At 47.1% G+C, this 13,933-nt stretch overlaps 1 protein-coding gene across 6 annotated transcripts in view; it reads left to right on the top strand.

Moving 5' to 3' along the window:
• ROCK1 (Rho associated coiled-coil containing protein kinase 1) overlaps nucleotides 1-13,933 on the top strand; it is a 101,468-nt gene that overhangs the window by 81,325 nt on the left and 6,210 nt on the right. For 3 of the 6 annotated variants that reach the window (XM_064170690.1, XM_064170689.1, XM_064170691.1), the window contains 4 exons: nucleotides 8,361-8,431; nucleotides 10,786-10,874; nucleotides 13,194-13,272; nucleotides 13,387-13,648. In XM_064170690.1, the coding sequence (XP_064026760.1) occupies nucleotides 8,361-8,431; nucleotides 10,786-10,874; nucleotides 13,194-13,272; nucleotides 13,387-13,648 (501 nt within the window). Of the gene's footprint in view, nucleotides 1-7,845; nucleotides 7,891-8,360; nucleotides 8,432-10,785; nucleotides 10,875-12,895; nucleotides 13,273-13,386; nucleotides 13,649-13,933 lie in introns of those variants that run through there. The other 3 variants (XR_010308366.1, XM_064170693.1, XR_010308367.1) reach the window with 3 other exon arrangements.

Here is a 13,933-nt window from a genome sequence, read left to right as displayed (position 1 = left end):
ACTCACAATCCTGCAGCACCGTGGGATGAATGTGAAAAATAATGGTAGGGATTTCCAGAATGCATTTCTGGCTGCCTGGTGCTCTGAGCAGGTGGAAACAGGAGCAAATGACAGCATGTAGTAAGCCACTGCCATGCAGTGGCAGTGCCAGGCACCACATATCGAGACCTGCAGTCACACCGGTTTGTGATTTCCTCTGCCCCAGTGTCAGCAGTGCTTCTGCACGACCCTCTTTTGTATGCAGATGCAGGAAAAAACGTCTGGTGGTGATAAACTGTAGTGAGGTTCCGTGTTGGACATAGAGGGTTTAGGTATAGTTAAGTAATTTTCATAGTTCCTGGTGGAAAAACTCAATAAATGCTTCTCTTGCATTCTCGTCTTACAGTTTTACAGTCTGCTTTCTGTGGTAGAAAAACATATTAAAACATAGGAAAGTAGAATATTCTTTTGGGTACCTTAAGCCTTCAGACCCAAGTAAACAGAATCATTGTAGATGTCTCTTTTCCTGTTAATGTCTTGCTGCTCACACTGTCACATTCTAGAGTTTTTCCAGGGGTCTCAGAGGGAGTGAAACTTCAGGTAGGTTCCAAGACTTAGTGTTTGGTTTTATGTAGTTGTTCCTTTCCATGCCCATTTTTGTGTCCTGTCTTCCCTCAGGATGTTTTTAGATTTTCATTTTTAGTTAACATTTCAATGGATTCTGGTTTAGAGTATTCTAATTAGCATCTGGTGTTCATTCAGATAATGATGCAATCCTTTCGTCACAACTTCCACTGTGCACTCTGAAGCTGGATCTGTAAAACCCTCAGGCCATTGCCATCTTGGCAAGTGAATGTCTAATTTACTTCTCTGAAAAACATCTTCTGAGCCAAAATTCCATCAAGACTCAGTACTAGGAATTGTTCGAGCTGTTAGATTTGTGAAGGAATTCTTTACTTAGCTGCCACCTGATAGGAGCTGCCACTTCTCAGTTCTCAGTACTCAGAATTTTCTCCCTTCGGTACACTGAGAATTAGTACTGCAATTCACTGGGATGAAAGAGAAATCAGAGGGGTTTTACCTCATGAAATGTTGTTTTCTTCCCTCAAACAATTCTGGAATCCAGACTTATGTTTGATAATGTCTCCTGAACCCTGTAGTTCAACATTTGTCAGTGAAAATTTCTGAGCTGCTGTAAACTGAGAGTTTGAATTTTTCTACAAGAAAACAGACTGGATTTATCCTACACAAGAGGACCATTTGGAACTCCCTCACTTTCATTTTCAGCATCATGACTGAGACAGCCAGTACTTCTGTCTGGGCATCCTCTTTCCCTTGCCTGTTTCCCTCTTAAGGGCAGTGGTATCTCAGTGTGACCCTGTTGCCTCCTAGCCCTTGGAAGGAGTGTAGGTGTAAGCTCTCTCTGTGGCTGCCACATTAAGGGACAGGCTGGAGAGCTGGGCAGAGAGTAACCACATGAAGTTCAACCAGGCAAGTGTAGGGTCCTGCAGCTGCGGGGGAATAACCCCTTGGATCAGTGCAAGCTGGGGACTGGGCTGCTGGAGAGCAGCCCTGTGGAGAAAGACCTTGGAGGCCTGGTGGATAAGAGGGTATCTGTGAGCCAGCAATGCACCTTGGTGGCCAAAAAGGGCAATGGCGTCTTGAGGAGGGTGGCAAGTGGGTTGAGAGAAGTTCTCATCTCCCTCTACTCTGCCCTGGTGAGGCCTCATCTGAAGAGGTTTGTGATGGTTTGGGTGTTCCCTGCCCCCCCACACTTTAGTAATCACCCAGACTAGACTCAGCCAGCTCTGGAAATATAAATGAAGCTTATATTTACAGCTAGCACAATATACAAGCAGATAGTTACAGTCTATACAGTTATAGACAGAAATAGACAAGATAAAAGTAATACAGAAACACAACTCCCCTCCCAGAAACCTGAGTCTCCAGGAGGGGCTCTCAACCACCCCTGCACCTTCCCCCTGCCCCTCTCAACCTTACCCCAGTCCCAAGGAAGAATAGAGGTTCGGCCAAGAGGTTAAGAAGCAAAGGTGAGTGGAAGGTGAGGTTAGGGAGCTGCAGCTCAGTCAAAAGCTCAAGGCAGAGTGCCACAAAATGGCGAGAGTGTTATCTAATGTTTTCCTTTCTTCTTCAGCAAGACTCTGAGGGGAGTAGACATCACCATTGTTTTCCTTTCACAGCTTATGATCTCGTTCCTCTCACCAAAACATTCTACCCTGCTTCAAACTAGCACAGGTTACAGCACAGGGCTGTGAAGATGCTGAGGGACCTGGAACATCTCTGTGATGAAGAAAGGCTGAGGGACTTGAGGCTTTTTAGCCAGGAGAAAGCTGTGAGTGGGATCTTAGGAATGCTCACAAATATTTAAGGGGTGGGTGTCAGGAGGATGGGGCCAGGCTTTCTTCAGTGGTGCCCAGAGACAGGGCAAGAGGTAACGGTCACGGACTTGAATGCAGGAGGGAGGAACTTCTTTACTGTGAGCCTGGAACAGGCTGCCCAGAGTCACTCAAAACCCAGCTGGATGCCATCCTGTGCAGCCTTCTCTAGGTAATCCTGCTTTGCAGGGGGCTTGGACTAGACCTCCAAAAGTCCTTTCCAAACCTTCTCATTCTTGTGAGTCTGTGATTTTCAGTCTCTGAAAGAGACCTGTGTCAGGGCTTCCAGCTCTCTGACCTGCCGCTTCAGCTTTGGGGCAGGAGCTTCAGCATCTGCAAGACCTTGGGACTTTTCCATTGGAATTGAGAACATCATAATTAGTGGAAGTTCCTCTGGTCTTCATCTTCTATATCTGTGAGCCCCCTAACTGTTCTATTAGCTTTCGTTTCTTTTTCTTTCCTTCATTTCCTTTCCCCTTTCCTCACATGCCTCTGTTTAACTGCAGTTGTGCTGCTGGTGTCACTTTCTCACACAGGTAGAACCTCTGATACATACTGTTAGGATTTCTCTAGATGTCAGTCATGTCCCTGGTGTTTTGGTTTGGTTTTAAATAAGGCTCAGAGTTTATCAGAGTCTGAATAAGAAGCGATATAGGTAATTAAAAGAGATTAAGTGACATTAGTCTTGTCAGGTTTCACACATTTGTGGAAGAGCCAAGCAGAGGCCATTAGCATTATAAGGAGGGATGAAAAAAGGCAGCATTCAAAGTAGAAATACCCCAGGCCACTGAGAGGAAGTGATGCAGTGATTTGCCTGCAAATCAAGGAATTAGCCTGCGGAACAGAAAGTGCTTAGCACAGCAGTGCAGCTGCTGAAATGTGTATCAGTTTTTGTCTTCAGCCGTGTGCTGACTTCCAGTGCCTGAAGGAAGCTTTTGACTTGTAGTGATAGGATGGGGGTAGACTGAGATTGGAGATGAGGAAGAAATTCTTGGCCATGAGGGTGGTGAGACACTGGCACAGGTTGCCCAGGGAGGCTGTGGATGTCCCCTCCCTGGAGGTGTTCAAGGCCTGGTTGGGAGAGGCTTTGAAGGACCTGGTGGAGTTGAAGGTGTCTCTGCCCGTGGTGGGTGTTTGGAATTGAATATCTTTAATGTCACTTCCAAGCCAAACTACTCTATGATTGCTGTCACTTCTGTAGCCCACACTTGGACATTCCTTCAGAGCACCTCAAGTAGCATCTTCTTTAAGAGGTGGCTCTAATGAATAGCCAGCAGGATTCTCTTGGTGCTGCATCTGCTTCTAGGGCAAATAACCAGTAGAATTACTCAAGGGGTAACTACAGCATAGCTTCTGTCGGCTCCCTGCCACGTGGGAGACATCAGCAGGGATGCAAGGGAAGCACAGAATAACGTAAAGATGCCTAAAAGAGCCATTGCAGCTCTGAAGCATAAAAACCCTGCTACAAAACGGTGTGGCAGTGGTGGTGGCAGGGACCCCTGGCTCTCAGGCATTTCCACTGTCCTCATGCATGGCAGAGAGGTTCAGGATGTGGGATAGCATCTCCTCTGATCAAGAAGTTTAGGCCACAGGAAGAGAATTCAGAATTTGCAGGACAAGCATTTTGTGAAATGTTAGGATCAGAAGATAAAGTCAAGAGAATACCAAAATGAATGCCTAATACTCCAAAAAACAAGGGAAAATGTCCTGTGTTGGAGCGAGCTACAGAGAAGTTGTGGAGATTGTTTCTCCTTAGAGCTGCATCTCACTTGGAAGTGTTTCTGCCTGTTGTTGAGCTAAATGCCCCTCAAGTTCTGGTAGCTCCCAGGGCAGCTTCTCTCCCAAGGTAGGGATTGGCTCCTTCAGACAATCCAGGCTATTCTAAGGCTTTTGCCTTAGATGATGATGTGGTCAGGGGTTTGCAACTCTTCCTCCTCATGTCTTAGCTGATGTGTGCAGTGTTAAAAAAGAGAGTTCTTGCTAAAACAGATGAAGTATTTACTTTTTATTGGTTCCCTTGCTGTGCCTCTTCCTCCTGGCTGGACCTGGGAAGTCTTCATACTTACATGACTGTAAAGAGAATTCTTTGTGGAGACAAAACATAATCAGAAACTTTGTGGGGATCCCAGTTGTTAGAGGACACTAAGCTAGAATCACAGAATGGTTTGGGTTGGAAGAGATCTTAAAGCTCATCCGGTTCCAACCCCCTGCCATGGGCCCACTGGCCCAGGTTGCTCAAGGCCTCATCCAGCCTGGCCCTGAACATGTCCAGACAGAGGCATTCACAGCCTTCCTGGGCCACCTGTTCCAGTGTCTCACCACCTTCCTTCTCAAGAATTTCTTCCCAATATCCAGTCTCAGTCTGCCCTCTTCCAGCTCAAAGCCTGCTGAGAATGAACTCTTTCCATCTGCCTTGCAGGGTAACTGAAGAATTGAGCTGTACTGCAGGTTTACTGCAACACATAATGATTTACAGCACGTGGTACAGGTCGTTCTCCCCACAAAGATAGGCTGGAATGATGCATGTGGACCATGTAAGCCAACAGGTGGGGTTGTGGTTTTTTGAGTATGTGGCACAGAAATGACTTTCTGAAGGACCTGAAAGCAGTCATCACCTGAATAAACCTCAGAGCAAGATCCAGTCAGCAGTGCTAGGTGAGATCTGCATGGCATTACAGTCCAAAGAAGGAAAGAATCAGATGGGAAGGATGGAGCAGGGTAGTGTATCCAGGGCTTTGGTTGCTTGAGAAGAGTCTGAGGAGTCCTGAGCATTGCAAAGAGCTGCTCTGCTGCTCATGAGGGCTCCTGTATTACTGAGCTCTAATGCAAGGAGCCTCAGTTCAGGGCAGTCATGGTTGTCTTGTGTGATTTTATTGAAGACTTACTGTCAGAACTCAGATTAATTACCCTGAACCAGAAGGAGCCCTGGCTCCTGGGTTTGAGGATTACTGTGGATTTTCTGCATTGCAAATAGGGAAGCTCATTTCTGGGATCCTGTCGAAAGTACAGGGCAGTTGTCAGGCAATAGTTTTGAGACTAAAACTATTTAAAATCAGGAGTGGAAGTTTGTTTCTTATGGTCTACATAGCCCATATTTTCTTAAAGACTTAATCAGAGCACTCAGGTGTTGTACCTCTGGCTCAAATGCTTGTGAAATGGCCAGATGAGCATTTGCAGTTGTGGCGATGGCAAGGGCAAGGAAAATGCACCGTGAGTGTCACTGGAGACAAACCTGTGTGGCAAGGCTGGCAGGAAAGGGCTCCTCTGCCCTCTTAAGAGTATGTTGGGTTCCAGACAAACCTTAGCTTTCTTCCAAAGGAGCATGTGCAGAAACTGTTCTTTGCAACTGCAAGATGTTATTCACAGCTCAGGAATCATCTCTTGCAAAGACTTTGGTGTTGGAAGTAGCTGGCTGCTAGACAGCACAGAATGTCAGCCCCTTTGGTGTTAGTGGCTCATCCACTTCCTGGTTCTTTGGAAATGCCTTTCAGAAGGTGCTGAAACACAGTGAACTTAGAAAACTTCTCACACTGTCCCTCTAAACAGCATATTCCCTGGTGCAGCTTTACAAACATGCTGAATCTTGCCAGGCGTTCAGATGCCACAACTCCTTTTGGAGTCGCAGTCTTCAGCAGCAGTGAATCTCTTGGCTTGGCAGTGGAGGGATGGAGCTTCAGGACAGTTCTAAAATTGAAAAGAGTCTTTTCTTAGTGTGAAAAATACTCAAAGTACTCAGAATAGGGCAAGCATTCTCTGGGATGCCTGCAGATATGGAAGTATTAGATTTCCTTCTCCAAGGCTACCATGCAGTACCTGAAGAGGCCCACAAGAAAGCCAGCAAGGGACCTTTTACAAGGGCCTCGTAGGGATAGGACATGGGGGCACAGATTGGAGCTTGAGGAGGATACATTTAGAATGGAGATTAGGAAGAAATCCAAAGTGCCCAGCAGCCAGCACTGGTCACTGGCAGCCCAGAGCCAGCTGTGTGCTGGCTGCAGCCAGAGCAGGGAGAGCAGCATAACAGGGAGGAGATTCTGTCCCTTTGTTCTGCTCTGTTCAGACCTCACCTGCAGCACTGCCTCCAGCTCTGGGGCTTCCAGCACAAGAAGGGCCTGGAGCTGCTGGAGAGGGGCAAAGGAGGCCACAAAGATGCTCAGAGGGCTGGAGAAGCTCCCCTGTTGGGACAGGCTGGGAGAGTTGTTCAGGCTGCAGGGAGACCTTCGAGCAGCCTTCCAGTACCTGAAGGGCTTCAGGAGAGCTGGAGAGGGACTTGTGACAAGGGCTGGGAGTGACAGGATGAGGGACAATGGCTTTGAGCTGGGAGAGGGGAGATTGAGAGTGGAGGTGAGGAAGAAATTATTGTCCGTGATGGTGGTGAGACAATGGCACAGGTTGCCCAGGGAGGTTGTGGCTGCCCCCTGTGTGGAGGTGTTCAAGGTTGGATGAGTCCTTGAGCAACCTGAGCTAGTGGGAGGTGTCTCTGGGCATGGCAAGGGGTTGGAACTGGACGAGCTTTGAGGTCTCTTCCAACCTAAACCATTCTGTGAATCTCTGAATCTCGAGAACTGGGGAGGAGTCTGCACAATTCTTATGCAGATGCAAGAGTCAGGGAAATCCAAATTTCCTTCCTCTTTTCAGGAAGACTTCTTACTGGAATGAGCTCAGCTAAGAATTCTCCCCCAGGTAGAACATCAGTAGCTCAGTGCTGTGTTGGTATTTTGAAGCTGTGGTTGTGGACAACTGTTAGGAAACGATCCTTTTGTTTTTAAGTACAGCCCAGTTACAAGTGCCTTGTGCTGTAAGGGCAGTGGGAAGGGTTTTTCTGCTGGCTGTGGTGTTGGGCCAAGGCTGGGCTGTCAGCCTGGCTGCCATTTAATGTAACAAAGCCTGTGGACCACATCTCACCTCTGTTTGGTTGTGCCTGGAGAGGTGCAGGGCCTGCTAGCTCCTTCTGGCACCAGTATTTATGGAGAAGGCTTCTGTAAATTTTAACTTCATGTTTTTGAAGGTTTTGGTGCTGCCAGGTAGCTCCTTGTGAAGGATGCAGACTGTTGGCTGTACTCTCACACGTTTTTCTACTAATCACCTTTTTACAATCTTTTTTTTTAATGACAACATTGCCCGAGGTGAAATAAATCTGTCATCAAGGAGTGGAATTTTGATTGCTTCGTTCTGACACCTACAAAGTCGTGACACTCTTTCCCTGTCGGATGGTAGGATTCACAAGAGCTTCTCACTGCTCTTACTCAGCTTCAACAGCTAAAAACTATCTCTCCAAGCCCAGGGGCTGTTAGTTGGAGTGGTGTAGAAATCCACGGTTCATATTAGGCAGACTGATTTCCTTGTGACTCTTTGTATAGCTGTTAATTGCAGTAGATTTGTGGTAGGGAAATAGATTATTAGAGTGCTCTGTGGGAAACCATCCATTGACATGTAAACAAACTCCTTGTCTCTTATTCCTTGTATCTAGCTGATGCTTCCTGCATTCCTTATTTATCTCCTATGCTTATCTCCTGTGAGTAATGACCTTCACACCTGAAGCTTTGCTTGCTCCTGTGCTCTTATTGTTCCTCTTGGAAAATGTGGATCTTGCTGCATCTTCCTGCTGAGTATTCCCATAGAGCCCCCCGAACGTGAAATGATGTTGATATTTCTCTTAATCATCCTGTGTTAAAGCTGTGACAGATTTTCAAAGCAGTCCTCCCTGCCTAACTTTACAAACTGTTTACATGCAGCGTTAGCTGCTGGCAGCAAGGCAAAGAGCTTCACTTAATTCTGCAGCGCCCAGCGTTAGCTTGTGGTGGAGCATGGAGTAAATGCTTACAGCTTCTCCCGCTTTAGCTGTGCTTTTTATTCTGCTGTGCTGAACAGGCAATCGCCTATTGCTGCATGTGGCACATCTTCCTTTCCAGCTTGCTTTTGTGCTATTCTCCTTATTGTTATATAAATGAATAAAATCATTTTCTATGCTTTGTGTTCTCCCAGAGTCCAGGCTGGAAGGCTGGCTGTCAGTACCAAACAAAGGCAATATAAAGCGGCATGGCTGGAAGAGACAGGTACAAATTCTTTACTACTTTTCTTTTCTTCCTCAGCCCCCTTGGAAGGTTTTTAGGCATATGGTGCATTGGTTTTAGAGCCCACAGTGAGGAAGCAAACACGGTTATTGGATTAAAGTGTACAGTGTTTCACTGGAGAAAAAAGGACACCACCAAAGTTCCAGTTCAGTACAAAATCTGTAATAATAACACTGTGCAAATTTACAGCAGGTGATGGAGGAAATTAGTTGCAGTGGGCATCTTGGAACCATCAAAAATCCCATTTCTCCTTTGAGTAAGCTTCTTTATAATCCTATTAGTGAAAAAGATGCTTTATGTACACTGTGAGAGCAGAGAGCATGCCCAAATGCTGCCACACTCAATTCCAGAGAGATTTCTGTCTGCCTTGCTTTTAGCATGGTCAGGCTCATGAAAAGAGCTCAGAAACTGGACCTGTCTTTTGGAATTCCTGCTCTAGAGAAAGAAGTGTTGGTTTGGCTCTGCAGAGACTATGATCTAGCTCTCTGAAAATTCAGATGTTCATCTAGAGATGCCTGGAAGCTTAGAAGAAGTTTCTGATGTTTTCTGCTTTCCAGTGGCCGCCTGTGAACATCCTGCAGTGCACCAACTCACAGCAGTGTGCATGGCCACTGGGATTGTGTACATTCTGCAAGCAATTTGTACAAAGTAGTTTATTTCCTTGCATCTTCCTTACTTGTGTCCAGACACCAGTGCTGGAAATTATGAAGTTTATTCATGGCAGTTTGAACGTCATTTTCTGATTCGGCTGAAAGGTTCTTCTCAGCTGCCCCTGTTTACCTTCTCACCCTGCAGGTGTTAGCAGTGGTTTCTACACAATATGAAGGAGAAGGATTCAATTCCTGTCCCAGAAACACTCACGTGTTTAGCTTCTGAACCCCTTCTCTGCAAGTGCTCCATTTCACACTGGCCTTTGCCAGACTCGCAGTGTTTTGAGTTCCCGACCTGCCTACTTCCACAGCAGTATCAGACCTTGGTGATGTCTGTCAGTCAAGCCCACTCCCTGCTCTGCCTTGTGGAGAGCAGGTGCTGAGCTCTGCTGTCTTACTGCCAGCAGCAGCCTTATTCCCAGACCTGCAGAGGAGGAAGCGTGACCAAGTGCTGTATTGGAAATGCTTGCCACAGCTTGGAGCTATGTGCTTCTGGTTTGGTTTCTGGTCTCTGCTCACTGTGCTCCCTGTTAGAGCTGCAAGGTCAGGAATGTTCTTGGTGCTGTATCTGAGACAAATGCCAATAGCATTTGGATGCTTTTGTGGTGCTTCATCAAACACACCTATTTTTAAGTCTGTTCCACAAGATTTGTTCTTGCACTTTGAAGGAATTTGAGGCACAGATGGATGTCTCTCTCATAAAATGAGCCACGCTGATAAGGTTCCTTAAAGTAGCTGTGAGACCCAGTAATGAGGGGCCATATGGACTCAGATCTGCATTCTGTTGGCTGAAACAAGCTGCTCGTAGTCAGTCTGCCCAGATGCTTCTGCTCCAAGTTCTCGGGTGTATTCAGGTTTGGGATTAGTGGGAAGCATGCCACCTGAAACGCAGGCATGCCCAAGCTAACTTAAACTAAATGGAAAGCAAAACTCCATTAGCAGTGCAGCTGGGTTGATGCCTGAGCTGCTGTAACTTGGGCTGCTGTCTTTCTGACACCGCTGCCGGCAGCACTGATGGGTTTGCCCCATGTTCTCTGACCCGCTTAGCATAACTTAGGGCTGAGTGTGGAGAATTACCTTGAAGTAGACCTCAAGCTGACACTAGAATGGCTTAGCCAGATTTTTGTCTGGAGCTTCATATCATCCCAGATGTTTCTTATGATTCATTTTGGCTCTTTAAGTCACCAGTCCATGAAATTGAGAGTGTAGGACATAGTTAGCTGAAGCAGAGAGCATCTCCTTTAGCCTGCTGGTAGTTAGGTGCAAAGCACCAGGGAGCCTTGCGGTGTCCAGAGCTAGAGTTATTGACAGCTTTAGCTCTGAGCTGCAGACTCTGCACTCTAGGAGTTGCTCAGTGATCACAATGGTTTTCACAGGAACAAATTTTCAGTAGCAGCTGGAAGCTGTGAGTTTGTGTGCAGGTGGAATACCAGAGTCCTCCCAAGCCTGTCAGGGTGCTGCAGTGACCGTGCAGAGTCGCTCCAGTGACAGTGCAGAGTCACTGCAGCTGCAGCCTTGCCCAGCTGCCAGCAATGCAGCTGCCTGCACAATGATTGACCTCTCCTTGATGTTGCTTTAGCAAACTTAAATTTGCTCTGGCTCTGTGTGTGCATGTTACAGGATAGCACGATAAATGCTGCTTGTAAAATGCCTTTTTTAACTTGGGGTTACCCTTTCTTTCCCCAGTATGTGGTGGTGAGCAGTAAGAAGATATTGTTCTACAATGATGAGAAGGACAAGGACCAGTCTAATCCATCTATGGTACTAGATATAGAGTAAGTAAAGTGGCTGTGAGTTTTGGACACAGGTGTTATGGAGGCAGGGAATTAATGCAGCTGAGTCAGGAATATATATAAAAATGGAATTATTTTATTTTCCCAAAAACCCACCCCCAAAACTAGAAACAGGAATTAATTTAGTTCTAATTAGCAGATTTAGTTTGATTGAGAAGATCTTACAAGGATACCATAGGTAAATTTGACTATTTCAGAAGTCAGGAGTTGGAAAAGGCTAAGCTACTAAATATAGCATTCCCCACTATTAATCAGGCTGAGCCAAAAGTTTACTCACAGGTGAGCCAGGCTGGCTGGAAGGGTGCTTGTCCTCTGCTCTCTTTCAAAAGACCTCTGAGGCTCATTAAGGCCTATCAAGCCTGCATAAAGAGGGTGCTTATGGTGGGAGCCGCCCAAAGCAGGGACGCTCCTACCTGTTCCTCAGGAGCTTGTCCTTTGCAGCACCAGGGGACTGCTGCAGGAACTATCCAGGCGGGGGAGAACTCTAAGGCAGGCACCCCAAGGTGGGAAGTCCCCCAGTTTTTGTACTCTTCCTAGACAAAGGGTCGAGTTACCACTTCTAGGCACGAAGACCACAGCCAATCCCAGCCTGATTCCTGTGCGGGCATCTGCACGGGCACCCCTCGTGCCGAAAGGGCCCTTTGCTCCCCCCCTTCGAACAGGTTTTTCATGCCTTTTCCTCTCCCATTCAAACCACAGAGGGAGAGGAACTTTGGGATATACCTGACTCCAGGACAACAGGTTAGAAAAGGAGCACTGTGTGTGGCAAAACTGATCACAGGTCTTCAAGCTTGCAATCAAAATTCCATTTCCCGTGCTCCTTGGAACATGTCTTTTGGGGAGCTGCTGACAGGAGACACCACTTTTTCTGTGTCCTGCTATTGCTGGCAACTGGAGGAAGAGTGAAGTACACACTAGTGTGGCACTGCTGGTAGCCACATGTCTGAACTTACAGCAGGAGCCGGGGTCAGAGGCAGTGGAGCCTCCAGTTTGCCTCTCTAGCTGTGATTCAGTGCAGTGACTGTTTTCTTCAGTAGCCTCAGCAGCTGCTGTCTAGAGCAGGGCATGCCAGCTGTGGCTGGCTGAGTTTAGGGCTCATCCTCTTGCTTCATACCTCTTTCTTGCTGTCTGAGAAAGCGTCAGTGGTGGAATCACAGACTGGCTTGGCTTGGAGTGAACTTTAAGGACCAGCTAGTTCCAGCTCCCCTGCCACACCTCCTACTAGACCAGGTTGCTCAAAGCCCCTCCAGCCTGGCTTTCAGTGCTCTCAGGGAGGAGGCATTCACAGCCTCTCTGGGCATCCTGTTCCAGTGCCTCACCATCCTCTGAGTGAAGAACCTCTTCCTTATATCTAATCTAAATCTCCTCTCTTCCAGCTTGAAGCCATTCCCCCTCCTTTAGGTACTGGAAAGTTGCTGTAAAGTCTCCTGGAGTGTTGATCAAGCCCAGAGCATTTCTGGTTTTCTCAGATGGTTTCTGTTTAGAGTAATAAAAGGAATGGTGATCCCTTTGTACTGGTTATACAGAAGGAAAGTTGTGTCAGATATCTCTGAAGCCCCCTGCTGACAGATGACTGTGTGTGGTGTTTGAAGAGCTGACCAACCTTATGAGGCCTTAGAGAGCAGTAATTGGAGAGGTTTGAAAGTTCTGAGCAGGTCTGTCAGTGACTGACAGAGTGATGTGGAAGGACTCTTCAAGCTGGGAAGTGCTCAAGCTGCCAACTGCTTCTAACCAGGAGGAAAGTTATTTTCTCTTTGAGTTACTCCTTACTGTCTTGTCACAAACATCTGTTACAGCAGCTGTTGAAAACAAGATGCTGAGGTAGTTTGACTTAGTCTTGATCCAGCACAGGGTGATGTTCATCCCAATTTTGATAGCATTGTCAAGAGCTGGTGCCCCAGCCTGCCTTTAGGATGTTCTGACACTGGTTGTTTGTCAGCTGATAAGATGATTTAGAGCAAAACAGGAGTGAGTAATACTGTGCTGCATGTGCTTACCTCCAGGGTTGACAGAAAGCTTTTCCAGCAATAATCAGTGTTCTGAGGAAGGATTTGAAAGTCCTCCCCAGGTAAACTAAACCCATCTTGAGACACCTCTTTCCCTGCTATGAAGTGTTTTGCTCCCCCCTGGGCAGGATCTACATGGTGTAGTTATTATTTCCTAAAATCAGACTGCAGCCTTGATTCCATCATACTGCTTGCATGAACAAGATCTGTAAGAGCCTGGGAGCAGTGTGCTCAGTGTTTTTCAAGCACACACAGAGGCTTTTGGTATTTCTGACTCCTCTTTCTGCTCACCTAGTAAGCTGTTCCACGTCCGCCCCGTGACTCAAGGAGATGTGTACAGAGCTGAAACAGAGGAAATTCCCAAAATATTCCAGGTAAGAAGAAATGTTTTATCATTGCTCTTTAACCCTGGGAAAAGTTGTCAGCTCCTTTGTCAGGTGCATCCAACACATAATGCTCAGCAGTAAGACACCAGCGTTCCCTTGCAGATCCTCTACGCTAATGAGGGGGAGTGCAGGAAGGAGTTGGAGGTGGAAGCAGTGCAGCCAGCAGAGAAGACCAACTTCATCAATCATAAAGGCCATGAGTTCATCCCGACGTTGTACCACTTCCCAGCCAACTGTGAGGCCTGTGCCAAACCTCTCTGGCATGTCTTCAAGCCCCCAGCTGCCCTGGAATGCCGAAGATGCCACGTGAAGTGCCACAGAGACCACCTGGATAAGAAGGAGGAGCTGATTGCGCCATGCAAAGGTGCTCTGGATGCTTTGCTGTTGTGCTCTCTGCCTTGGGTGGCCATTGCTGCTGAAATACAGGAGCCAAATACAAGCACTTCAGTGGCAAAAGTTTCTGTCTTCAGTTTCACCATCACAGAGACTGAAAGGGGCCATTAAAATGCTGCACTGTTAGTGCTGCTTGTGGTCAGGCAGCTGTGGCAGGCTCTGCAGGGAGCCCTTCGCTGCTCAAGATGGTGTGACTCTGCTGAGGGCCCACAGGCCCTCCCTAGATTTATACCAAAGTCCTGGTCAGTTCCTTGGG

This window comes from Pogoniulus pusillus, chromosome 34 (assembly GCF_015220805.1).
Source record: "Pogoniulus pusillus isolate bPogPus1 chromosome 34, bPogPus1.pri, whole genome shotgun sequence".
Taxonomy (NCBI): Eukaryota; Metazoa; Chordata; class Aves; order Piciformes; family Lybiidae; genus Pogoniulus; species Pogoniulus pusillus.
The sequence above is the reverse complement of the archived record's forward strand: the minus strand, read 5'-3'. Positions and strand labels throughout refer to the sequence as shown.